Source organism: Lipotes vexillifer, unplaced genomic scaffold, assembly GCF_000442215.2.
Source record: "Lipotes vexillifer unplaced genomic scaffold, Lipotes_vexillifer_v1.1 scaffold329, whole genome shotgun sequence".
Taxonomy (NCBI): domain Eukaryota; kingdom Metazoa; phylum Chordata; class Mammalia; order Artiodactyla; family Lipotidae; genus Lipotes; species Lipotes vexillifer.
This window is the reverse complement of record NW_006774067.1, coordinates 4,982,316-5,010,179: the sequence shown is the minus strand read 5'-3', so window position 1 is coordinate 5,010,179 and position 27,864 is coordinate 4,982,316. Positions and strand designations below refer to the sequence as shown.

Genomic DNA, 27,864 nt, shown 5'->3' with positions numbered 1-27,864 from the left:
AGGGAAAGAAAGGAAGTTCAGTAAACCACTAAGTATTTTACAGTGTGACACCATGAAAATGCAGAAATGGAACCTCTGTAATTGATGTCTGCTCGCTTGCTCAGCAGCCACTCCCTTTTTCTGGAATGGTTCTTGGATTTTCCCCTGGGAATTATCCTTCCTCTCATTCTGTGTACTTTGACTGGAGCTGTGGGCATATAATTCAAATCTGGCCAATCAGAACATCATATACTTTGGGCCACTGTGATTGGCTCAAGGATGGTTCCATGATCCAAGCCAAGCCCATCTGCTACAGTGACAAGCAATCTTGGGACACAGTATGGAACAGTCAGGGTACAGCAGTTATTTGGCTATGGCTGGAGAACTGGGTCTGAGTTGGGAAGATAAAGCTAAAATGGTAGGCAGCAACAATTTATGAAGGACCTTCTATGTTACACTGGAGAATCTGTACTCTTTCCTGAAGAGATAGGGAACCATTAATGGATTTTAAGCAGGGAGTTCACATGATCATGTTTATGCTTTAGAAAGATTAATCTGGTAGGAATATAAATGATGGGGTAGGGGGAAGATGAAGCCAAAAGCAAGAGAATGAATTAAGATGCCACAGCAGTTGTCCAAACCAGAGGTAATGAGAGACGTGAACCATAGGAGTGGCAGTGGGGATAGGAAGGAGAGACATAATAGGGATGTTCCCCAGAAGACACATCAAAAAGGGGTAACATGATAGCAATACCTTCCCGGAGAAATTGTGGTCTGACTGCATCTCTAGTTCAGCAAATGGTAGTAATTTTCAGAGAACAAAAGCAAAATTTAAGTTTCATTTAAGACCATGTTTCTCAAACCTTAATGTGTACACAAATCATCTGGGGGTTTTGTTAAAATGCAGATTTTGATGCAGTAGTTCCGGGGTGGAACCTGGGATTCTGCATTTCCAAGAAGCTCCCAGGTGATGATGGTGTTGCTGGTCTGCAGACTACACTTTGAGTAGTAAAGATTTAGGATTTTTTGAGGTGTGAGTGAGTCATTCAAGTAAAAACGGGCAGTAGGTGTAGGCTCTAGATTTTAGGAAAGAAAGAGAGACTTGGGCTTGAGATATTTGGGAGCATCAGCATTTAGGAGGTGGTGATATCAGAATATGAAGATAATAGCCCAGGAATAGCTTTTGGAAAAAAGTAAAGAAGTCTAAGGATAGCCCATGAGTAGCACCAGAATTTAAGGGGCAGCTGGAGGATGAGGCTTAAGAATATGAAGATGAACCTAGGGTGCCAAATTTTCAATGAGAAACCTTTAATTCCCAAGCTTATTATATAAAATAATAGCTACCATTTATTATTTTATTCCTAGTACTCTACCAAGGGCTTCAACTTTTCTCCAAAACACAGGGCATAAGAAATGTCATTAAAACTTTTCTGTAACCACACCCTGTTACTCTGAGCTGGCGGAAAATTTATCCTGGGTCATTATCATGGCTCTACACATCACACCTAAGATTGCATGGAAGTTCTAGGGGGTCATACTTAGTCCAGTACATTTTGGGAAGGCCCTCAAGTCTTCATTCAATGTTGGTTACCGCTAATATGCTCATTTCCCCAGCTCGTTTATCCTTTGCAGGTGAGCTGTTTTGCCAAGTGAATGCCAAGCCTGGGCATGGGGTCTTGGCTACGGTTGAAATCTCTGATGCAGCCTTCCTAGTAGTACTACACATCCATTCCCATCTAAGGTCTTGCCACCTCCTTCACCCATTAGGTCCCCAATATTCACAGAACCAGCAACTCTCCTGTTATTCCCTATGGTTGTCACTTACTCAAACAACCTCGAAAGCTTCTAACCTCTCTCCACTGTGTGAAGAGAGAAGTACCTCAATGGGCACAGGTGTTTTGGTACAAAGGGGCCTTTTATTCCGCCCTAGGGCAAGGGAAGTCCCAAATCTTGTGCCAGAGCTATCGGGGTAGTATCCAGTCATTCTTTTACAGCACTAACAAATTATTATCTTAATATCTCAACAAATCATCTTACCACATATGCACTGTCCCATGAAATCCTTACAACCACTCCATGGGTAATTCTCATTTTCCATCCTGAAGCTTGGATAAATTTAGAAACCTGTTTCTAAACAGCCATTAAGCAACTGTGTAGGAACTGTGAGCTACGTGCGATGGACTCTGGAGCAACGAGGGCGTGGTATCAAAACAGTTCCTATCAAAATACCTCGCTCTTGGTCATATGTGAGTGGCAGTTACTAGACTCATCTTCAGAAACTTCACATAGAGGCGAGAAGTCTCTGTGTGTGCGCCTCGGATAGAGGGCTGGGGCTCCTTTAATCTTCACCACAGCCCTATCTCAATTTCACAGATGAAACCCTGAGGCTGAAAGTGGAAGTGACTTGCCCATGGCCACAAAGCCAAGAGCAGGTTTGCTGGGTCCCAATATGCTGTCCTTTCCGTCATACCAAGCTGAAAGGGCCTGCGAGCGGCTCGGAGTCTCGCCCCCAGCCAATACCCAAAGCAAAAACACTTCAAATTACTTACCCTCCAAGGAAAATAAACTGGCACATGCGCAGTATGCACCAGCGACTCCACCCGAGAGGCCTCCGCGGCCTACTCAGTGCGCATGCGTCAGGCGGCTCCTCCCGTCCCCGCCCCTCACTCCTCGCCATTCCCGCCACTCCCCGCCCCTTTCCCGCCCGGATATCAGCCTACTTTTGCCGGATGTTGTTGTGAGTCCGAGAGACACGTGAGGCGCTGCTACGTCATCAAAGGCACGCGCAGAAAACATGGCGGCGGCGGTTGTTGTGAGCGGGAAGGTAGGTAACGGCTGCGGGAAACATTCCTGTTTTTCTTCGGGATGGGGCTGTTTTTGCTGCTTGGAGGCTGGCCGGAGAGGGATGCGAGGGGCTTTCTGTATCAGGAACAGCCTGTGGAGGATGCAGGAGAAGATGACTAGGTGGTGTCAGCTGTTTTCTCGAGAATGCCGGCTCAGTCCGGGAATTAAGAGACCCGGCTCCTGCTCCAAGGCCAGCTAGGCCTCGGCGCTGTTCTGGTCGGCTCTGTCCCAGGGCGAGGGGCTTTATTTGTATTGCCTTCTTAAGAGACAGGTGGTTGCCCCGTTGCTTTCTTTTTCTGGCTTGATTTTCTCTGACTGTAGCTCTTTATGTCTGCTCTTCGGACTCCAGGATTTTTTCTCTTCCTAATCTAACTCGCCTCTGCCTTCCTCTGCTTCACTCTGGTGAAGGCATCTTTATCCTCTTCGGGAAGAGCTGAAAACAGGTGCTTTGCAGCTGTGCAAACCAAGAGTGTATTGGATCCATTTTACCAGGTTGCCGAGTTGGTTGGTGATGGTGAACAGCAGGGCATGTTTCCCTTCAGGGAGCTGGAGATTTACAGCATCGCACGCTTCTCTGGGAAGGCGTTATTTACGGTATTTATTTCCTAGACACATCTGTGATGTTCCCGTGGGAGACTCTGTGGTACCGTCTTACGGAGGTGGTCATTGACCCCGTCGTGATAGTTCGTTAGGAATTCGGATTAGGTGCGGAGGATAGTTTATCGCATAGTGCCTGTTCATGTTCCGAGGACACATCTTAATGCCTGTTGGTTAGGACTATCGTGGCATGCTACTGGAAGCATTTCCCATTGCGCGAGTATTTCGAAAACAGTTGGGTCGGGTAGTGACTCATCTAACACCAAGGACTATTTACTTTTCGCAGATAGCTTTCTCCGTTCCTTGAGTTTCACTCATTTTCTTTATGCTGCCCTCTCCATCCCATTTTGAATTATTTGACAGCGTTTGTGCTTTAGTGTATGGACCACTAGCCAGAATAACACAGTACTGTTACTTTGAAGGGTGACCTTGGGAAATGGAGCAAGCATGAATTCTCCGTCCTTCATTTTCTTTATCCCCAGAATGGATGTGGTGCCAGTCATTAGTTCTTGTATTGGAGTTGCTAAGATTACATGAAATAATAAAAGCTTTATAAAAAAAATTACATACTTCTCAATACTGAGTATTTTAAATGATGGGTTGGTCATCGTTTTCAGATGTTCACGGTCCTTGGTTGTCTTGTCAATTTTGTCTTCAGGGTTGATGCTGATCTTCTGCTTGGGTCACTACATATTTTAAGGTTATATTGTTTGATTTTTTTATCTAGGACTTTCCAAGAAGGGATCCTTTCTGTTTGAACTACACTTCACTCTTTCAGGTGTGGATTGATTTTGATAGAACCCTTGAGATGAAGCAGAGTTGTAAAATATAAGACTTTTTCCACCCTTTCCTTCCAGTCATTGCCTTTCATAATGTGACTTATTAGTCTTTTATTTCTTAACTCTGCTTTGTCACCTCATTTATTCTCACTCATTGCAAACTTATACCCATTCTCATCACTCCATCTAAATTATTTTTCCATGCCCAAAGCTGCCCTTCTCCCAAATAATTGTATGATGACCAGCAAAAGCCACTTATTCTTCCCTCAGCAAGTTCAGATCTAGTTTAATGGCATCATCATTCACCTGGTTGCATGTAAAACAAACTTGGAGACGTCCATTTCTAGTACAACATCTAAGCAATAACCAAGCCCTACCAGTTTTACCTTAAAGAGGTTTCTTAAATTTGCTGCATTCTCTTCATTCTCAGTGCTTGGTTCATTCAGGCATTTAGTCTTGAGCTCTTAGCTGATTTTTCTCCTTGTCTGCAGTCTCTTTGCCCACCGTCTCCTCTACACAACCACTGGAGTTATTTTCTAATGCACAAGTCTGATTGTCTCTTGCTTTAAAAAACAAACAAAAAAACCTTAATTTTGTTATTGTCCCCATTGAAATAATACTCAAGGCTGGATAACATGGCATAAAAAGCCATGTTGTCTTTCTGGCTTTGTCTTATGCTTCCCTACTTCCCAGTCTTGTTTCTTTGGGACAGGGGAATAGCAAAGGAGCCACACACACACACACACATTTATGAAAGAGTATGTATATGTGTGTGTGTGTCTCTCTGTATTTATTCCTCACCCCCCACCCCAAAGGTTCAGCTAAGACCTGTCTAATTTAGAAACCTAGGGCAGTGAATGTTAACCAAGACTTGTAAGGCTCACATGTGGTACTTTTAAAGAATATAGGTGCTGGGCCACAACCCAACTCTGTTGAATTAGAACCTCTTGGTGTTGAGATCTAGGATGTAGAGTAACTTTTCTACTAAGTCTACTTTGCTTGCTTTGAACTTTGAGTGTAGGAAGTGATGGGGGGAGGAAGTTAATCTCTGTCATACGGAGAAGCAGTGTAAGATAACAGTTAAGAGCTTGGACTCTGGAGCCAAACAAGTTTCAAAAACTAACTTCACACTTGGTAGTGACTTCAGTCAAATTATTTAACCTCTCTATGCTTCAGTTTCCTTATCTGTAATATGGGGATGATAATAGTACATACTTTATGGGATTTTTACGGTTAATAAGTAAATGTATTAGAACAAAGGCTGGCACGTAGTAGATACTGTGTAGGTGTTATTCATCATCTTAATTTCCCTGCAAGTCATTGGTTGGGTATGGCAGAATTTTAAAGGTTTAGAATACGGTTTTTGGTATGGGTGTGAACTTCATTTTTTTGTTTGTTTGTTTGTTTGTTTTGGGTTTTTTTTTGTGTTATGCGGGCCTCTCACTGTTGTGGCCTCTCCCGTTGCGGAGCACAGGCTCCGGACGCGCAGGCTCAGCGGCCATGGCTCACAGGCCCAGCCGCTCTGCGGCATGTGGGATCTTCCCGGACCGGGGCACGAACCCATGTCCCCTGCATCGGCAGGCGGACTCTCAACCACTGCGCCACCAGGGAAGCCCTGAACTTCATTTTTGAAATTACTGCAGTTCTAACTCTCAGTGTTATTTTACGATTTGAAAAATACCTTGTTTTAGAAGTCACGTAGTTTTGATGAATGAAAAATCATCACAGTAGGGCAGTGGTTAAGGAGATGGGAATCTGATTGCTTGGGTTCAGAACCTAGCTCCACTGCTTTATAGCTCTGTCAAATTTCTTAACTTTCTGTGCACCAGTTTTCTTATTTGTAAAATGGGGGTAATAATTATTTTCCATCATGGAATTGTAGAGAGGATTAAATGAGTTAATATTTGCAAAGCATTTAGAATAGTACCTGGCATCAGGTAAGTGCTTAAATTTTAGCTGCTATTATTACTGTTGTTAAGGAAGATCTTTCAGACGGTCTTAAAGTTGTAAGGTTATTATTGATTTGGAAATAGTTGAATGTTTATTTTTGCTGCCACTTTCTACAGAGAGATTAAGGCCGCTTGCAAATATTAAAGCACTATAGTTATGTAAAATAAATTAGAGGGAAAAAACGCAAAAGGAAAGGTAAATGGAACTGGAAGTACGATTATTAAATAAACTCTATGCTTTAGTGGGCTACAGTTTTGCCCAAGAGGGGAACCTGATCAATAATAAGAATTACAGGATCTACAATAAAATAAAACCAGGAGCAAAACCCCAAAAAACTAGTTTCTGAAGATGAGATCCGAGGATGAAATCTTCTGTAGATTCTTTATACTATGTACTATAATGAATTTGATTATGTAGCATATTGTATCCTTATGGTTAAAAAACCCCACAATCCTATAATGCCCATTAGTCTACTGATGGTTTTATACCAATGGCTAGCTAAGTAGTTCAGTAAATACAGGGTACTGATTTGATGTATTTAGGTCTCTGATGATTTGACTGAATTCAGGGGTAGGTTGTTGTCAACATGAGTGGGTGGATTCAGTGTTTCATATATGTATATTTTTCTTAGCTGAGCCTGGGAAAGTGGGTTTGAGTTTGATTATAAACCCTGGTTAGTTCTTGGAGTTCGGCTATTCTTTGTTGCTATGTATATATAGAACCATATGTTTTAACAATCAACCAAATGGGGGGAAAGATTGACATTCTGTTGTGAATTTTTTTTTTTCCCTGGCTGTGATCTTTATTTCCCACAGTTTTATTGAGAAATAATTGATGTACATCACTGTATAAGCTTAAGGCATACAGCCTATTGGTTTGATTTATATATATTGTGAAATGATTATCACGGTAGGTTCAGCTAACACTCATCTTCTCATATAGATCCTCCTGTGAATTTTTAGGGGAGAAATAGGGACACTGACTGCAAAGGCTATCCTGCTTTAGGATAATTAATGGAATGAGTTGAATTAATGGAATGAGTTGACTCATTGCAGAGAAGGCAGGAGAAAAGAGATAGTCTGAAATAGGTTTTGGCCTTATACCCAGTGCCTCTGATGGTTGCAGTTTACTTTTATTCATTTATTCAACAAATATTTATTAAGCATCTGCTTTCTTCCAGGCACTGTTTTAGGCACTGGGGATACGTCAGATAGCCCCTTACCTTGGAGATTACAGACTTCAGTTCTTCAGAAGGAAAACATTCACTAAAAACCACTCCCTTGTTTAAATAAGAAAGTAAATATGAGTTTTAGGTCCTTGAAGTGGTGCTAATTTTAGTGAATGTTCGTTTTCTTGAGACTTGTAGACTGATCCTCATGAGGGCAGGGCCTGAAATGTTTTACCTGTGTCTGGCAGACATTCTGGCATATAGTAGGTATTCAGTGAAGAAAAAAGAGCAAGAAAGTAGAAAAAAATGAAGGGAGACGAGAGGAAGAGAGGTGTGTTCACTAATAGCACTCTTGTTTTGGAGTTAAAAAGTCCTGTTTTAGTATATTTGCATTTCACTCTAGGTCTGTGTTTTTACTGTGGCTGTGTTAGAATTTGGTTCTATTGAAAATAACTTGAAACAATTGGGAAATCACCTGTTATTTTTTCTTTGAGTTTTTTTTTATGGCATTTTTAGTAAGAATTTATTTTGTAGCTTAAATTTGGTCCCTTCCAGTTCCTTTTAGATATGCTTGTAGTCCTGTGAAACCCCTTGCTTAAGAAAGATTAATATTCTTAGTGTCTAGCGGAATTTCCTGGAGAATTTTCTTAGACTAGATCTTGTAACATGGTAGTAACCTTCCTCGTGTAGGATACAATATGAGTATGTCTTCTTTATTTTTCTAGCATTCTTTAACAAACATTTGAGTACCTTCTGTGTGCTGAGTCCTTTATTCTCGACACAGCACAGTAGTCTGCAACAAGTCATTTCAATTTGTGATTTAATAAAAACATGACTTTTGGGGGAAGAATTCAAAATGCTGCTGAGACTAAATGAAAAATTGTAACCCAGCCTTTTAATTTTCACTTTTTGGTGGAAGGAAATACTTATGAAATCCATTTACTGTTTCTTGTGCAATCTATGGTGTGTCTGTAGTCGTTGGTATAAGAGAAGTCATTCGTTTAATCTTTGTTATTTCTATACCTTCCATACTGCCCTCCTGTCTGACATTGTTTGGCACACTGATGCCCTTAAGATGCAGTAATAGTTCTGCTGCCTGCTCTTTATTGAGAATTGTACCATCCTCAGTATCTCAATATCTCTCTGTCTTCACTCTCAAAATTTGTTTGGTTTGTTATCCTTAAAACCACCTGTGTTCTGCATTTCTTTGAGTTACACAGTTATTACTGATTAACGCACCCCAAATAAAACTCATCGTTTACTTTCTTCCTTCTGTATTCTGTCTCTCAGTGAATAACCGCATACACTCAGTTTTGTCCTTGATTCCTTTCCCTTCACCTCCCACATCTAATCAGTCACAAAGTCCTATCATTTTGACCTTCTAAATATCATTACAAGCCATCTGCCTTTCTTCATCCCTCTGCCACTGCCTTGGTTCAAGCAACCATGAATCACTTCCTCCCTGGATTACTGCAGCTGTTCATTCTTGGCTCTGCAGCTGGTGTGTTGGCTTAGAAAAGGCAGGTCTGACATACCATTCCCATGCAAGAACTTTCTGATGACTTTCTAGTGGCAAATAATCATCTTCAGGGTAAATTCCAAACTCCCAAATTCCTGAGCATGGCTTAAAAACCCGGTATGATCTGATCTGGTCTCTACTCTTGTCTCTAAACTCTTAGTACTGTCTGATCTGGGTTGCAGCCATGCACTGAACTACTGTTCTCTGTATAGAACATACAGCTTCTTCCAAGAACATATACCCTCTTCTAGTTAAAATTGCCATTCTTCAGGTCTCAGGCTATATGTCACTCTAGTTAAAGTCTTCCTGATGTCTCATCCTGCCTGAGCCCCTTACATCTAGGTTAGCTATAATTTATTAGGGTCTGCTGTGGCAGCCTATTCAACCTCCGTCATATATTGTAATTGTCTGTTTTCTTGTCCTAATCCCCAATTAGATTGCTATGAAGGCAGTGACTGAGTCTTATTTATTTATACCTAGAAGCTTACTCTGTGCCTGGCACATTGTTAGGCATTCACTGTACATCTATTGAAGAAATAACTGAAATTGACATCTCATACAGGATCCTGTGCATACTTCTATCACACTCTTCTGTGACCATTGATTTACATGACATTACTAGTTAGACACTTTTTACGATGTATGTTTTTCCACCAGCACCTTTTACTCCCCACATCTAGTTGGTGTTTAATAAATGTGTATGAGTAAAGAAACTTCTAAATTAGATTAGGTGGAATGGAGGTGATTGGAAGTGTTTGGACGGGCTATTACTTGTGTTCTTTTGAAGGACTTCATAGAAGTTGTTTGCAGAGAGAAGGTATAAAAGGGTGTTCTAGGGAGAAGGAACAGAATGCACACACACAAAAAGGTACAAGGTTTTGAGAGAACAGGTGAGTTCAGAGGGGCCCAAGGCAGGAAGTATTGGGGAGTGTCAGGTGTTGCATAGCTGTAGATTAAAGTGTGGTGTCAGAAGGATTTTAAGCTTAGGTGTGGATTGGTCAGATGTACATTTTATTAAGATCATTTTTGGCAGTGGTTATACATTATACAGTTTACACAGATTATTGGAAGGTGATTAGATTGGGGAAGAGAGACCAGAATGTTATTTTAGTAACCCAGGCTACATATGATGAGGGGTCAGTGTCAGAGAAGATTTGAGGGATTTAGGAGGTAGGATGGGTATGGTGAAAGAGGCATTTAGGATACTGCGTGGATGGAATGTCTTAGACAGAGTTGGGAATATCAGAAGAGCAGATTTAGGATAAAATATACTGAGTATAAGATGCCTGTGGATTATTCAAGTGGAGATATCAAGTGGCTGCTTAGATATTTGGGTGTAGAACTCATTAGAGTTTCAGGGCTTACACTGGCATTTCCTGGTGATACTGTCTCTAACCCAAAGTTTACATTATTTATATGCTGAATGATTTCAAAGAAACTGAATTTTTGTAACTTTCTTGTTGTTAAATTTAGCTTATAAAATTCACAGTTCCTAAAGTTCAAGAATGTATGTTGTGTATGGTAGGTGTTGGGTTTCCAGGTTTGGACAGAGATTTAAGGCAAGAATTTTATCCCTAAGCCTAAGAGTAAATTTCAAATATTTGGGTTGAATATTTTCATTTATCTTTAGTTTTTGAAAATATTATAATAATTATAACACAAATAAAAATCCAATCCCACTTAAGTGTAGGAGCAATATAAAAAATTATCTGCTACTATATTTTGCAACTTCATTCTAACTTTTGCTAAATTAGAGGTCAGTAAGTTTATTCTAAAACATTTGCTGTGGTCCCCAGAGCACCTTTAATGAGTTATGTTGGACATGGTTCCTTTGGAAAAAAAAAATCTGCATTTTCTATTGCCATCAGCAGGCTGTCATTGGAAGTTTTATAAATATAATTACCTGCTTATGCATCTTAGCAAATATTTAAGAATAAAGGAGAACTTGAAGGGCCTGAGACAATTTTATTCCAAATGGAGAAATTTTTTCCTTTCTTTAGTACCTTTACACATTGTTCTTTTTTTTCCTCCCAAGAGGGTGGGGAGCAGTTTAGAATATTCTAGCTTGTGTAAAGATTTTATCTTTTTTATAACATTGCCAGATATATACAGGCAAGGAACTTTATTTTGTTTATTTTTCTGTTCTCCATGGTGTCTGGCGCATAATAAGTGCCTAATAAAAGTTTGTCGACTCGAGTTTAGATAATTAGTTTAGCACCACCAAGTGGCAAGTGTTTGAATGTCCTTGATAGTTTTTCCTCCCGATGGACACTTAATCAACAATGAAAAACAGATAGGGTGTGATTTTTTTACTTTTTTCGAGGCAGGATCAACTTCTTTTCCTTTCTTTTCTGCTTTTTTTTTTTAAGTAAAATATCTTTACTTAACGTATTTACTTTTATACAGGGTTTTGAAGTTTAAAAAAATAGACTTTTCCTGTAAGTTATTTTTTATACAGCTTTATTGAGGTGCCACTTGACAAACAGTAAGTTGCACATAGCATGTATAATGTGCTAACTTTTGATGTATATATACACTATGGACCCATCAACAGAATCAAGAGAATGACATGTCTACCACTCAGAGTTTCCTCCTGACTTATTATAATCTATCACTACCTTCATCCTGTCCACAGACAAACACTGAGCTGCTTTTTGTCACTATAGATTAGTTTGCATTTTCTACAACTTTATATAAATGAAATGATATGGTATGTACTCTGTTTTTGGTCTGACCTTCTTCATTCAGCATAATTATTTTGAGGTTCATTCATGTTGCTGCATGTATCATTAGTTAATTCCTTTTTATTGCCACGTAGTATCCTGTTGTATGGGTATACCATGATTTGCTTATCCGTTCACCCATTGATAGACATTTGGGTTTTTTCCACTTTGGGCTGTTACAAATACAGGTGTTGTGAACATTGATGTATAAGTCTTTGTATGAGTACGTGCTTTCTCTTTTCTTGGGCAAATATCTAGGAGTAGAATAGCTGGATTGTAATGTTAGTTGCATGTTTAGCATTTTAAGAAACTGCCAAACTATTTTCCAAAGTAGATGTACCATTTTACATTCCCACTGGTGGTGTATGAAAGTTCCAGTTGCTCCACATCTTTGTCAGCATTTGGCATGTTGGGGACTTCCCTAGCAGTCCAGTGGTTAAGACTCAATGCTTCCACTGCAGGGGGTGTGGGTTCGATCCCTGGTTGGGGAACTAAGATACTGTATGCCACATGGTGCCCCTCCCCTGCCAAAAAAAAGAGACATTTGGCACGTTTGTTTTTAAAATTAATAGATGGCTTCAATTTGCAGTTCCCTAATGACTTATGATGTTGAGCATCTTTTCATGTGATTTTATGTCATCCCTATACTTTGTTTGGTGAAGTGTCTGTTCAAACCTTTTGCCCACTTTATTTTATTGAATAAATTGTTTTCTTCATTTTCTTGTCACTGAGTTTTGAGAGTTCTTTTTATCTTCTGGATACAAGTCCTTTATTACATATACAGTATGATTTGCAAATATATTTTCTCTGCCGGAGCCTTGCCGGAGCCTAAATTCACTTAGTTTTAGTAGCTTTTTGGTAGATTCCAATGGCTTTTCTACATAGACAGTCATGTCATTTGTAAATAAGTTGTTTTACTTGTTCTTTTCTAATCTAGATGCCATTTATTTCTTCTTTTTTGTAGTGTCTGAAACCTCAAGTAAAGTGTTGAGTAGAAGTGGTAAGGGTGGACATACTTACTTTGTTCCTGATCTTAGGAGAAAGCATTCAGTCTTTTAAGTATATGATGTCAGCCGTACTGTTTCATAGTTGCCCTTTATTAGGCTGAAGAAGTTTCCCTTCTATGCCTGATTTGCTGAGAGTGTTTGTCTGAAATAGATGTTGGATTTTGTTGAATGGTTTTTCTGCATCTTTTGAGATGATTTATATGGTTTTTCTTTTTAAAATTTTTCATTGTGGTGAATTATAGTGATTGATTTTTTAATATTAAACCAACCCTAAGAGTAAACCCTACTTGGTCATGAAGTATTTTCCTTTTTACATATTGTTGGATTCAATTTTTATTTAAAATTTTTGTACCTAAGTTCATGTGAGATATTGGTCTATAGTTTTCTTGTTTTTGTCTGATTTTAGTGTCAGGGTAGTGCTGGGCTCCTAGAATGAGTTGGGAAGTATTCCTTCTCTTCATTTTCCTGAGTTTGTGTAGGATTGGTATTACTTCTTTATTAAATATTTGGCAGAGCTTACTAGTAAAACCATTTGGGCCTGGGATTTTCTTTGTGGGAAGGTTTTTAACTAAAAATTCAGGGAATTCCCTGGCGGCCCAGTGGTTAGGACTCCGTGCTCTCACAGCCAAGGGCTCAGGTTTGGTCCCTGGTTGTGGAACTAAAATCCCACAAAACCTCACGGTGCAGCCAAAAAAAAAAAGTACAGCAGAAACTAACACAACATTGTAAATCAACTATACTCCAATAAAAATTAATTTAAAAAAATTGAATTTCCTTAATTTATACTGGGCTACTCAGGTTATCTTTTTCATCTGTGAGTGTTGGTAGCTGTGTCTCTTAAGGAATTTATTTGTTTTGTCTAAGTTGTCAGTTTTTTAAAATGAACTTATGTATGTATGTATGTATGGCTGCATTGGGTCTTTGTTGCTGCATGGGCTTTTTCGTTGCAGCGAGCAGCGGTTACTCTTGTCGCGCTGCGCGGGCTTCTCATTGCGGCAGCTTCTCTTGTTGTGGAGCACGGCCTCTAGGTGTGCCGGCTTCAGTAGTTGTGGCTTGTGGGCTCAGTAGTTGTGGCTCACGGGCTCTAGAGCACAGGCTCAGTAGTTGCGGCACACGGGCTTAGTTGCTCCATGGCATGTGGGATCTTCCCGGACCAGGGCTCAAACCCGTGTCCCCTGCATTGGCAGGCGGATTCTTAACCACTGCGCCACCAAGGAAGTCCGAAGTTGTCCGTTTTATTAAATTGTTCATAAATTTTCTTAGTATCTTTTTTACTTGTATACATTTGTAGTGATGTTAAAGTTCTAATTCCTAATATTGGTAATTTGTGTCTCTTATTTTTTCCTCATCTGTCTGGCTAGAGTTTTACCAGTTTTATTCTCAAAGAACTAGTTTTCAGTTTCATTGCTCTCTTCTCCCCTCCCCCATTTTTCTTTTTTCTATTTTATTGATTTCTACTCTGATTTTTCTTTCTGCTTACTTTGGGTTTAATTTGCATTTCTTTTTCTAGTTTCTTAAGGTAGATGTTCAGGTCATTAATTTGAGGCCTTTTTTCTTTTCTAATAAAGGCATGTAATGCTGTGTTTCCCAGTAAGCACTGTTTTAGTGGCCCTACGCAGATTTTAATACGATGTGTTTGCATTTTCATTGAGTTCAAATACTTTCCAATTTTCCTTTGATTTCTTCTTGACCCTTGGCTTATTTATAAATATGTTATTAATTTCCAGATATGTGAGAATGTTCCGAAGATATTTCTATTACTGATTTATAAGTTACTTCCACACAATATACTTGAATTCTTTTAAGTTTATTGAGATTTGTTTTATGGCCCAAGTTTTGATCTGTCTTGGCAAATGTTTTGTGTACATTTGAAAGAATGTGTATTCTGCTGTTGTTGGGTGGAACGTTTTGAGTGTAAATTGGGTCCGGTTGGTTGATGGTGTTATCAGGTCTTCTGTGTTATTACTGATTTTCTGTCTATTGTTTAATCAGTTATTGAGAGAGGGGTTTGAAATCTCTGACTGTAATTGTGGACTTGTTTGTTTTTTCTTGCAATTCTATCACTTTATGCTTCATGTATTTGGAAGGTCTGGTATTAGGTGCATAAACATGTGGGATTGTTAGGTCATCTTAAGGCACTGACCATTTTATCACTATGAAAATATCTTTCTACCTGGTAATATTTCTTTGCTCTGAAATTTATTTTTGTCTGATATTAATATAGCCATTCTAGCTTCTGATTTGTGTTGGTATATCTTTTCATCTTTTAATTTTTAACCTATTTGTGTCTTTATATTTAAAATACTTTTCTTGTAGGTAGCATAGATTTTGGGCTTTTCTATTCACTCTGATTATCTCTTTTTAGTTGGAGTCTTTAGGTGATTTATATTTAATGTGATTACTGATATGGTTAAGTTTAAGTCTATCTTTTTTTTTTGGCTGTGTTGGGTCTTCGTTTCTGTGCGAGGGCTTACTCTAGTTGTGGCGAGCAGGGGCCACTCTTCATCGCGGTGCGCGGGCCTCACTATCGCGGCCTCTCTTGTTGCGGAGCACAGGCTCCAGACGCGCAGGCTCAGTAGATGTGGCTCACGGGCCTAGTTGCTCCGCGGCATGTGGTATCTTCCCAGACCAGGGCTCGAACCCGTGTCCCCTGCATTGGCAGGCAGACTCCCAGCCACTGCGCCACCAGGGAAGCCCTAAGTCTATCATCTTGCTGTTTGTTTTTTATTTGTCCCATCTCTCCTTTGTTCCATTTTCTTTTTCTGTCTTCTTTGTGATTAGTCAAGTAGTTTTCATTATTCTGTGTTTATTTTTTATTTCCTTTGTTGACTAATTCACTATAACTGCTATTTCAGTGATTGCTTTAGGGCTTACAGAGTACATCTTTAGCTTATGACATTAACATTCAAGAGTTGTTATACTACTTTACATAAGGTATAAGAACCTAGAACAGTATACTGTCACTTCTCTTCTCCTGGCTTTTGTGCTATTTTTGTTATTTTACTTTTGCATATATTACACACCCCACAAAAAACATGTATTCATTTATCTGCTTGTTTATGTTTTAAAGAAGGGGATTTGATTAACAAGAAAAATATATTTATCCACATAGTTACTGTTTTTGGTGGCATTCATTTCTGTATGTAGATCCAGATTTCCTTCTAGTGTAATTTATTCTGCCTGAAAGACTTACTTTAACATTTTTTGTAGTGTAGGTCTGATAGTAATGAATTTTTTTAGCTTTTATATGTCTAAAACAGTCTGTATTTTACCTTCTATTTTGAATATATTTTCTCTGGGTATAGAATTGTAGGTGAACAGTATTTTTGTTTTGTTTTGTTTTCATTACTTTAAAGATGTTGCTCCAAAGAGGAAGGAGGAAACTTTGGGAGGTGATGGATATGTCTGTGGCTTGATGGTGATAGTTTCATGAGTGTATACTTATTCTCAACTTATCAAGTTATATATATTAAATATGTATAGCTTCTTATATGTCAATCATACCTCAATAAAGTGGAAAAAAAAGTATTGCTCCATTGTTTTCAGTCTTCATTGTTCCTAAAAAGGAATCAGCTGTTATCATTATATTTGATGTTTATTCCTCTGGCTGATTTTCAGATTTTCTGTGTATTACTGATTTTGCATAATTTGATTACAACATGCCTGTATCTAGTTTTCTTTGTGATTCTTCCTTTCATTTTGGAGTTCATTGGTTCGTTGGTGTTTATATCTATCGGTTTATAGTATTAATCAAATTTGGAAAAACTTCTGCAATTAGTTTTTCAAAAAAGATTTTTTTTTCTGTTTCTTTTTTCCATCAACTGTTTCAGGTACTTCAGTTATACATACTCAGACCACTTGAAATTTCTTTGCAGCTCATTGATGCTTTGTTAAATTTTTTCTCAGTCCCTTCCCCCCCCTTTTTGTATTTTGTTTTATATAGTTTTTATCGCTGTAACTTCAAGTTCATTATTCTTCTGCAATGTCTAATCTGTCATTATCTAATTCAGTGTATATTTCATCTCAGACATTGTAGTTTTCATCTCTAGAAGTTCAATTCGGATCTTTTTGTTTTTGATGTCTTCTCTTAGCAAGTTCTAACTTTTCTCTAGTGTCCTGAACATATGGAATTCAGTTATAGTAATGTTTTAATGTCTTTCTCTATTAATTTTATTATTTGTGTCATTTTGGGTCATATTTAATTGGGTGATTTTCCTCCTCATTATGAGTCATATGTTTCTCATGGTTAGCATATCTGTTAGGTTTGTTTTTGTTTTTAAGCCAGATGTCAGATATTGTGAATTTTATCTTTTTAGATGCTAGATATTTCTGTATTCCTATAAAATGTTCTTGAGTTTTATCCTATAAGGCACTTATGTGGAAACAATTTGATACTTTTGGGTCTTGCTTTTAAACTTTGTTAGATGGGATCAACACAGCATTTATTTATTTATTTATTTATTTATTTATTTATTTATGTTTTGATTGGCATATAGTTGATATACAAAGTTGTATTAGTTTTTGGTGTACAGCAAAGTCATTCAGTTAATGTATATATATATTTGTGTATATATATATGTATATGTATTTTTTCTTTTTCACATTCTTTTCCATTATGGTTTATTACAAGATATTGAATATAGTTCCCTGTGCTCTGCAGTAGGACCTTGTTTATCAGCACAGCATTTGATGTGAAACTAATTTTGCCCCACTGCTGAGGTAAGACAATTCTGAGTACTCTACCTAGTGCTCTGTGAATTATGAGGTTTCCCACACTGATGGGAACAGCTCTGTGTGAGCGCAGATTGTTTCTTCTAATAATTTCAGATGGTTTTCCTCTGGCCTTAAGTAGTTTACTGACGCACATGCATTGATCAGTACTCTGCTGAATACTCGGGGATGTCTGCAGATCTCTTGAGTTCTATCTGTGTACTTTTCTCTGTCTGGTACTCTGTCTTGGCCTTGCCCAGTTCCCAGCTCTGCGTCCTCAACTCAGGGAGACAACTGGGCATCTTCTGGGTTTTCTCTCCTTTGTCACAGCAGGGAACTCTCTCAAGACAATAATCTAGGGCAATAGTATGACTTACCTCATTTGTTTATTTTCACTCAGTAGTCACCATCCTTCATTACCTGATGAAAACCATTGTTTGGCCTTTTTTTTTTTCCTTGCGGGAGGGTAAATCTAGTCTCTTGTTACTCCATCTTGGCTGGAAGCGTTAGCTGTTACAGGGTTTTTTTCCCGCTCTCTCTTTTTTTTTTTTCCCTTGGCCCCACTGCGCTGTGCTGGATCTTAGTTCCCTGACTAGGGATCGAACCTGTGTCACCTGCAGTGGAAGCACAGAGTCTTAACCACTGGACCGCCAGGGAAGTTCCTTTTCCTGTTTTTGGTGGGATTCTTGGCTGGAAGTGTAAGCTGTTACAAGGTTCTTTTCCTCTCCAGTTTTGGTGGGATTCATACCTATCTCTTCTATATGCATCTTTTTTTCCCCCCTTCAAGATCAGGCTGACTGTTTCACCTTGTTCCAAATTTGTTTCCTTTGTTGTTACAAACTTTGAGATGGTCTTTTTTCTTCCAGAGTTTTTTTTTGGGGTGGCGGGTACGTGGGCCTCTCACTGTTGTGGCCTCTCCCGTTGCGGAGCACAGCCTCCGGACGCGCAGGCTCAGTGGCCACGGCTCACGGGCCCAGCCGCTCTGCGGCATGTGGGATCTTCCCGGACCGGGGCACGAACCCGTGTCCCCTGCATCGGCAGGCGGACTCTCAACCACTGCGCCACCAGGGAAGCCCGTCTTCCAGAGTTTTTGTTAATAAATATTTCTTTCTCGTTGATCTGTATTCTCTTCTTTACCTTCTGAGAGGTGACATAGTCAGCAAGACATTCAAGAATTTTATGAAATGCTAAGTATTTAGAGAATTCCAATAGATATTTGGGTAGCTGAAGGTAATCATCACATTTATAGAATGGGTTATAGCAGTTTGTAATTTATATTAAAGTTTCTTTTTTCCCTGTTCCATTGGTAGTCTCTACAACAATAGCATTATTTCACCTGTCCCTGCCACCACCCCGCCCCCCACCAATTTTTTTGGGGGGGGGGGCGGCAGAGACACTTAGTAATAGGTTGTGCTTTTCCCTCAAATCTTCTACTTGATCTATCCTTCTCCTTCTTCTCCTCAAGACCTGTCCTTCCATTGTTGAATTCATGTCATGATTTGCATCTGACAGTGTCCCTCTGTTATCCTTGAGATATGGTTTAAATTCTGTTTAAGACTTCACATTTTTTGTTTTGTTTTTTGTTTGTTTGTTTGTTTTTTTGTTTTGTTTTTTGCGGTACGCGGGCCTCTCACTGTTGCGGCCTCTCCCGTTGCGGAGCGCAGGCTCCGGACGCGCAGGCTCAGCGGCCATGGCTCACGGGCCCAGCCGCTCCGCGGCTTGTGGGATCTTCCCGGACCAGGGTACGAATCCGTGTCCCCTGCATCGGCAGGCGGACTCTCAACCACTGCGCCACCAGGGAAGCCCAACATTTTGTGTTTATCACCAGTAATTTTTAGCATTTTGGTTGTGAAACAAAACTTATATACAGTAAGTCACACTTACATAACTTAATGACTCATAAGGCAAACGTCCTTGTAACCACCACTGTGGTCAAGAAATAGACCTTTGCAGGTACCCCTCTTCCCATAAGTAACTACTATCCTAACTTTTATAGTACTTACTTTCTTTCATTTCTTTATTACTATTAGTATTGTTTTAAACACTGCTATCCTGTTGTTGTTTTTTTTTTTTGTCCTCCTTCTCTGTCCTCCACTTAGTATTACTAGGTACTTCTTCCAGTGTTGTTTTTCTCAGTCAGTTGCACCTTTGTCTTTCATGGTATTTGATATCTTATTTTTCCTTGAATCACGTTTGAATTTAAATTCCTTGTATCGAACACAGTACTTCTTGATTTCAAAAGATTGGATATACAGGAATCATCCAAAAAAACACACCAAACCACCCAAATCCTGATTTTTGACAACAACTGTATGTTCTGTTGTGTACAGTTTTCATACTGAGCTTTCTCTGCCATATGAACGGGAAGATAAAATGAAAACACATTTTTGTTTCCATTAGAGGTATACTCCAGATATGTTTTTGCCATGTAATTTGTTCCCTTGTAAAGTATCACAAAGTAATAAGTTGTTACGGTTGGAGAATTTGACATAAACTTTTAGTAATATCTCGGGTATATATGCTAGAGAATTGTTTAGACTGTTTTATTTTTACATTTAGTGCCTTTGTATCCCTAAGGTAACAATCATGGGAAGTATTCACTGCCTATACATTGTCTTGCTATTCGGGATGTTTAGTGCTGATAACTCACAGAGTCTGGATTGTTTGCAAAAGGAGTCTCAAACAAGTTGTACGTCTCTAGTAGTATAGACTTTCATTTCAGTCTTTTTCTTCTCATAGCTTTCCATTTGCCAGTTTCCTGACATTAGTTTTCATTGCCCTTGACCTCCTTGGAATATAATTTTTTTCTTGTCTGTCTTTCTGACTTACATATTATTTTCCTGTTATGCCTATGAACTCTTCATCTCCCCTCAAATCTTAGGTAGTGGAAAGAAAGAGGCATTACTGATGCCCTTTCTTTGTTTCCTGTAGCACAGAGGACCTACTCATGTAGCTAATTGGTGACTGCTTTAGATTGGAATATGAGCACATAGGATACTGGAACAATGTTGTCAGTTCCACATATGCTAAACCTTAGGTTGATGGCCTTTTTTACATTATGTACTGTTTGGACAAATAAAACTTATCAGAGCAGACCTGAGTCTGAACCCCAAAGTAATGGGAGAACCTTGATCAAATCACTTAACTTCTTTGCATTTTTGCCCTCAATTACAAAGTGGGAATGATATCACATATCTAATTGAGTTGTGAGGATCAAATGTGATAATGTAGAAATGCTTTGTAGAGTAATGCATTATAGAAATATTACATGGCCAGTAATAGCATTTGAACCTTTCTTTTTATTTTGCATTAGAGATTATGAACAAAACCAGAGTAAGGAAATTGAAAGCCTGTTTTACTGAAAGTTTTATCTTAGATGAAATTCCTGATATCATAATTGTTCCCTGTAGCAAAATAATTTTTCATTTCAAACAAGCTCGGAGATAGCTTTTCAAGTATTAATCGTTACCATTGATAAATGTAAGAAGCAGAATGTCCTATGGAAGAATGGTACTCCTTAGGAATCAGTTCACTGTAGAGTTTAATGCAGAAATATTATCTTCATGCTATTGTTATAAGATCAACTTTTTTTTTGGCCTGTGGAAATAGGGATCAAACCCGGGCCCTGGCGGTGAAAGTGTGGAGTCCTAACCACTGGACTGCCAAGGAATTCCCTGAGATCAAATTTTTAATTGGACTTCTGTTTCTATATTTTGAGCTGTTTCAAGTAGTTGATACAATTGTATTTTATTATATACATGTATCCACAGACTGTGGTGATGAACATATATATGCCATGAATAAAAAAATAAGTAAAATCATTCCCTATAATATTAAAATGAATTATTCAAACCACGATGCTATAAAAGGGACTAAGCTTTTTCTGTGGAATGTTTAGGAGTTCAGATGGGGGAGAAATTAAGGATTTTTGTTGAAAGGCCAAATTGTTAAATAGTTAGCTGCTGTATTGATTTATAAATTAAAGGCATTTAAAAATTGTTTTTAGGGAATTCCCTGGTGGTCCAGTGGTTAGGACGTCTTACTTTCACTGCCGAGGGCCTGGGTTCAGTCCCCGGTTGGGGAACTGAGATCCTGCAAGCTGCGTGGTGCAGCCTAAAAAAAAAATTGTTTTTAGTCCTTGAAGCAGCATTATTTTGTACATCTAAGCAATTTCAGAAACCACTTTCCTCTAAGGAAGCCATATAGAATTTTTCTGGTAGTTTCTTGAGACAGTTGAGATTTAATGGGTGAAGATGCCAGGAAATATGAAATCCACTCCTTCCTTTGATGTAAAGTCACTGAACAGGTCTGGGTCTCAGTTTATTTTTCTGTAAAATGGACATAGAGATAATGAGATCTATTCTGACTCATTCAGTTTGGCTGTGAGGATTTAATGAGATCAGAGTGCTTTGAAAACAAAGTGCTATTCAGTTAAAACTTATTATTATCTTATATTTGAAATAAATTATGTACTAATACAGCTTGTGTGTGTGTGTGTACCTGTGCGCCTTGAAGTCTTATAAGACTTCATAAGGTTTAGTAGCACATGAAGGTAAATTTACAGATTTTATTCCTTCTGCAGAATTAATTTGTATTGAGCGGGTAATATCTCAAGGGTGTAATATTGTAAGAGCCTGTAATATCACGCTCTTCAAATCAAAAAGCTGAACATGACCGCTTTCTAAAGACAGTACAAGTCTGGGTTTGGGATTGTGAAATTTTGGGCATGTAATTTGTCCCTCAAAAAGTGCTAAAAAGTTAAGAACACAGAACGTGAGATGAGTGCAGTTTTGACTTTTCTTGAGGTACCTGGTACTTTAATACTTTTTAAGATATTTTCCCACCTAAATTACTTCGGAAACTCAACTTTTTCTTAAATGAAATAGAGAATAAGGCAACACTTCACTAACATATATATGGGGAAGGAAGAGCTGCTTAATGTGCTTCAGTTACGTGAAGTGTTTCATTTTCTTTAGCGTTCATTTATTTCATAAAGGCTCTGGAATCTCTTTAGTATTAATAGTACCACAGAATCTTAGATTGTACTATTAATGATACCAAGCTTTTCTTGGCAAATGGGTGTCCCTTTTTCAGCTATAGAGCTCTTGATTGTTCTGATAGCTGAGTATTAGGTGACAGTATGCTAAAGTGAAGTTTCTGGATATCTTTTGTCAAAAAAGCTTGAGATTTTAAGGGATTTTATTTTTCACATAGCCTTTTCATACTTCTGTTTTGTGGCCCCTGCTTTATACATTGATAAACGAAAGTCCAGAAAGGTTATAGTTTATACTTCTCGAATTCCCTCTTTTTACTTTACTCATTAAAATTAATTTTTAATTACTGAAGTAATATATAACTATATATTTGTACTTTGAAATTTTCAAATAAGTTCAGCATTAACATAGAAAGTTACAGTTCCTCTTTCAACCTTTCCCCATCCCATTATCTTTTTCAGAAGTAGCCTTTGTTAACATTAAAGTGTGTCCTTCCAGAGCTTGTTCTCTGTATTTTACACAGATACAGAGAAACTTTTAAAAATATAAGTGTCATCATATTATGTATAATTGGAAGGTTTTTCCATGTATGTCTGTCTATTTAATCTACCTCTTAACTTCTGAATAGTATTCTCCATAGAATGAATATCGCAGAATATATTTTACAATTTTCCTCTTTGTGGTCATTTAGATTCATACCTTCCTTTTCCTCCTTTCCTACTCTATCACCCACCATGTTATAAATAATACTATTGTGAATATTCTTATGCATATCTTTGTGCACATGAGTGAATAAATCTGATTTTTCATTTCTATACAAACAGTATAGAATTGTTTTTCACCACTCCCCAACTCATGCTGTCCCCAGTCTTTGCCTTCTGCTTAATGCTAGTCTGTGTTTAACAACTGTTTCATTGAAGGCCATCTTGGGTTTTTGAGATCAAAACTTCTCTGGTGATCTTGATTACTGGAAGGACTCTTTCTTGACATGATGTAAGTCTGTATCACAAGTGATTAACATAACAGGAGAGGCAGTAAAGTAATGTGGGAGCTTTGTAGTGCAGTGGCTAAGACAACAGTTCTCTGGTGTCAGACTGCCTAGGTTTCAAACTCCACACCACCCCTTACCATTTGGTATTGTCAACCTTAGGCAAGTTATATAACTTCTCTTTCAATTTTCTTGTTCACACAGATGGGCTCCTCATCCTAATGATGTAGTTATAATGATATAGTTATAGAACCTATGGTCTCGGGTTATTGTAAGGATTAAACTATAACGTGGAATTCTTAGTGCATAAGTGTTCCACAGATGTCAACTGGGGGCGATAGTGATGGCCTGTGTTGCTTGTCCTGCATTCTTGGTCCCCATGCTATTCTGAATAGAGATGTGATTGTATTAATAAAAGGTTTACATAAATAGAAAGTACACTGTATTCCAAACTTATGTCAAAATTACGTAAGTTTGTAATGTCTGGAAGTGACTATTTTATTTCCCTTTTACTTATTTTCTTAATGAAAAAAATTTTTTAATAGTTTGAAATTGGTCCCAGGAGTAGAATCTTTTTTTTTTTAATGTTTATTATATATGTTACAAATATTTCTTCCCCATTTGTTCCATATATATATATTTGTTGTTGTTGTTGTTTTATCCTTTGACTGTACTGCACAGCATGTGGGATCCTAGTTCCCCAACCAGGGATTGAACCTGTGCCCCCTGTGTTGGCAGCATGGAGTCTTAACCACTGGACCACCAGGGAAGCTCCCTAGAATCTTACTTAATATGTAACATTATGCCTTTAGAGCATAAGGCTTAACTTTATAAACGTTTCAGTTTACTCAGGAATTTACTTAAGTCTCCCCTGTATTCCCATAGGACACTGTTCAGGGACCATGTCTTAGTCATATTCTTATACCTACAGTCTTACATGCTTTTACATATAGAAGCACTCAGTGTTTGTGTGCTTGAACTAGTTTAAACTAGTTTTTCCAAGAAGTCCTCATCATTACGTTTTAATATTCCCATCTTATTTTCTATGCCAGTGTGCTACAAAAGCACACCAAAATAAACTTATGTGCTGTTATGAAATAGTTAGAAATCATTAATTTTTCATTATATTTCATCTGTTCTTATTTTTGGATATTTTCAGTTTGAACCCAATACTTTGCTTAATGTTTGTTAAAAATATATGTTAAGTGGAATTTGCATATAGGGTCACATAACAGCCTGCCATCTTTGTTTAAGGAGATCAAGATCATGATTATCACTAAACCAAAAAACTTGCATGCATAACAAAGCAAATTTCCTTCTAGTTTATCTTTGTTTGAGGTGCTTTTAAGTCTGAGTAGTATTTTTAAGATACACGGGCCTCTCACTGTTGTGGCCTCTCCCATTGCGGAGCACAGGCTCCGGACGCGCAGGCTCAGTGGCCATGGCTCACGGGCCCAGCCGCTCCGCGGCATGTGGGATCTTCCCGGACCGGGGCGAACCCGTGTCCCCTGCATCGGCAGGCGGACTCTCAACCACTGCGCCACCAGGGAAGCCCAAGATAATACATTTTTATATGAAATAACCAGAAACTTGGTTCAGGCATTATAGGAAAACATCTCTTAATTTTTTTTTAAAACGTTGAAATAGTATTGAATAAAAATGGTGTGATTTAATCTTATTTTTGCCATTCCAGATTATATATGAACAGGAAGGGGTGTATATTCATTCATCTTTTGGAAAGACCAGTGACCAAGACAGCTTGATTTCAGGAATATTACGTGTTTTAGAAAAGGTATGTTTCTAGTAAATGACTATCTAATAATTGTTTGTGTTTAAATAAAAAATAATTTTTATTTAATAATTGTTTAAATAATTTAATAATTGGGGCATTATCAGCAGGCTTGAATTTCACATGTAAGATAAAATTAGGTAATTGAGCAGTGGTTGTAAATTTAACATGGAAGTGATGTTAGAAATAAAATGCTTTAGATAAGCCAGTAAAATGATATGGAATATTTTTAAACTTATGTAAAAGTTGCAATAATATAATTTTTTTATAATGAAAGGCAGAGTTTAGAAATCTATATACATTGTTGTCAAATAGTGGTTTACATATGATATTCCATATTTAACGTGCTGATAAATTTAAGGGGTTAAAAATTTCAGTTTCAGTTCAGGGAATTAAGTATAGGTGACTAAAAATATAAGATATTGCTGAATAGTAAATATGGTTAATAATTTCTTTCTCTAGGATGCTGAAGTAATAGTGGACTGGAGACCTTTGGACGATGCATTAGATTCTTCTAGTATTCTGTATGCTGGAAAGGTATTTAAGAAAAAAATGCATGACTGAAGGAATGCCATTTTTCCTAAATAAAAGCTTTATTGAGATATAATTCATATACCATAAAATTCATTCTTCTAAAGTATATAATTCAGTGTTTTTAATATGTTTACAGAGTTGTGCAACCATCACCAACATCTAACTTTTGAACATTTCCATTACTTCCAGAAAAGAAACTGTACCTCTTAGCAGTCACCCCTCATTCCCACTTAACTCCAGTCCTCTGCACCCATTAATTTACTGTCTGTCTCTGAGGATTTATCTGTTGTGGACATTTTATCTATGGAATCATATAATATGTAGTCTTTTGTGACTGGCTTCTTTCACTTAGCATAATGTTTTCAAGGTTCATCCATGTTGTAGCACCTGTCAGTACTTTGTTTTTTTCTTTCCTTTTTTTCTTTTTTTCTGAGTGATATTGCATTTATGGATATGTACCACATTTTGTTTATTCATTTATCTGTTGATGGACATTTAGGTTGTTTTCATTTTTAGGCTTATGTAAATAATGCTGCTGTGAACGTTCATATTCAAGTTTCTGTGTGGATACATTTTTCCTTGAAAAACCCAGGCATGGAATAGTTGGATTAATTTATGTTTAACGTTTGTATCATGTGTTGACATCTCACTATGGAAGGTAGAGATTTAGCTCTATCTTATCTCTAATTCACCTTGAAACCATGGCCCAGTTGTCCACATTTCTTCTCAAAATATTTAATCACATAGATGATCTTCCAGTGTCATCTTCTTAGAGACTTTTCTTCCAGAGCCTTCTTACAAGTTCCTTCTGAACTGGTTGCTCTTCTGGCTTGCTGTGCAGCAATTATCCTGGGGATTCTTTTTGCCTCTTTCCCATATTTTAATCCCCATTTCCTGTATCCTCTGCTATCTTATGTTTTGGTGTACTCCCTAGTTTTGGTGCACCTCCAGTGCTTCCTGAGAAAAAGGGTGTATGAGAGCAAAAACATTTGTTTTCAGACTTTTCTATCCTTATTCTGAATTGATAGCTGGCTGGCATAGAATTACAGTTTGAAAATAATTTTCCCCTCGTAGTTTTGAAAGTTATTGTCTCAGGTTTGACTAATTTCCTTTATTGATGTTAAGTCTGCTGCATTCTAATTCCTGATCCTTGCTATGTTTTTTTCCTCTTTAGAAGCTTTTAGAATTGCCTTTTTGTTTCTAGAATTGCCTTTTTGTTTCTAGTGTTCTAAATGTTCTGGAAATGTTGTGCCCTTGTGGTCTTTTTTATCCACTGTGTTGGGTGCTTGATAGGCTTTTTTTTTAACGTGAAAACTTGTATCCTTTAGTTTTTAGAAAATATTCTTGAATTATTTTAGTGATGATTTCTTCTTCATCTCCATTTTCTATTTTTTTTCTGGAGCTCTACATGCTTTGGACTGGTCCTGTAATATTTTAATACTTTACTGTTTTCTAATTCTTTGTGTATGTGTGTATTATTTTCTAGGAAATTTCTTCAGTTTTATCTTCCAGTTCTTCTATTGCCTTTTTCATTTTTGCTGTTTTTTAGATTTCTAATACATTTTGTTATGTGTCCCCTTTCCCCTCTTTTAAAAAATAGCATCCTGTTCTTCATGGATGTACTATTCTTCCTTATTTCTGAGGAGTTGAAGGATAGTTTTTTAGATGTTTTCATCTCTGTATATAGTCCACGTCCTCTAATTGACTTTTTTTTTTTCGTATTTCATTTGGACTTTATCTTTTATGTAAACACTTGGCCTTTGACATTTGGTGATCTTTGTATTGTGGTGCTCATATTTAACAGCAAACACAAAAAACTGATTATACTCTCTCTATGTATGGGTTTGTTAATAGTTGGGACTCAGGGTGACTTGGCTAGGCTGTTTTCCTTGAGGAATCCCCGATATTGAAACCTGGGTCTTTTTTTGTGGTCTAGTCATTTGTCAGAGAAGAATCTACAGATTCCTGCCTGGAGAGGGAAAGCTGGATTCCACTGTTCTGGGAACTGAGTGGAGGAAGAGAGCTGGGAGTCTTGCCAACTTATTATATAGATGAACTTTCAGTTAATTCTCCTGCTTTCAGTGTATTATCTCTTTGCTCAGTGTCCCTGGTTTCTCCTAATCCACAGATAATCTGTTTTACCTTTTCCAATGAATAAACAAACCTTCAGTCTTCTAGAATTTTGTTAGTAGTCCTGTTTTCAGCTTAACCTTTATCCTAGTTTCCAGAAGTACCTGATTTACTAGTTCCAAGCCTTTGTGTGGGGTGGGGTTCTGTAAATGC

The 27,864-nt window shown here is 37.8% G+C and overlaps 1 protein-coding gene across 2 annotated transcripts in view; it reads left to right on the top strand.

The window, feature by feature from the left end:
- Nucleotides 1-2,762: 2,762 nt before the first annotated feature.
- TBC1D15 (TBC1 domain family member 15) overlaps nucleotides 2,763-27,864 on the top strand; it is a 69,579-nt gene continuing 44,477 nt past the window's right edge. For both annotated transcript variants that reach the window (XM_007448771.1, XM_007448772.1), the window contains exons 1-3: nucleotides 2,763-2,803; nucleotides 24,952-25,050; nucleotides 25,510-25,584. In XM_007448771.1, coding sequence (XP_007448833.1) covers nucleotides 2,774-2,803; nucleotides 24,952-25,050; nucleotides 25,510-25,584 — 204 coding nt within the window. In that variant the 5' untranslated portion in view covers nucleotides 2,763-2,773. The remainder of the gene's footprint in view (nucleotides 2,804-24,951; nucleotides 25,051-25,509; nucleotides 25,585-27,864) is intronic.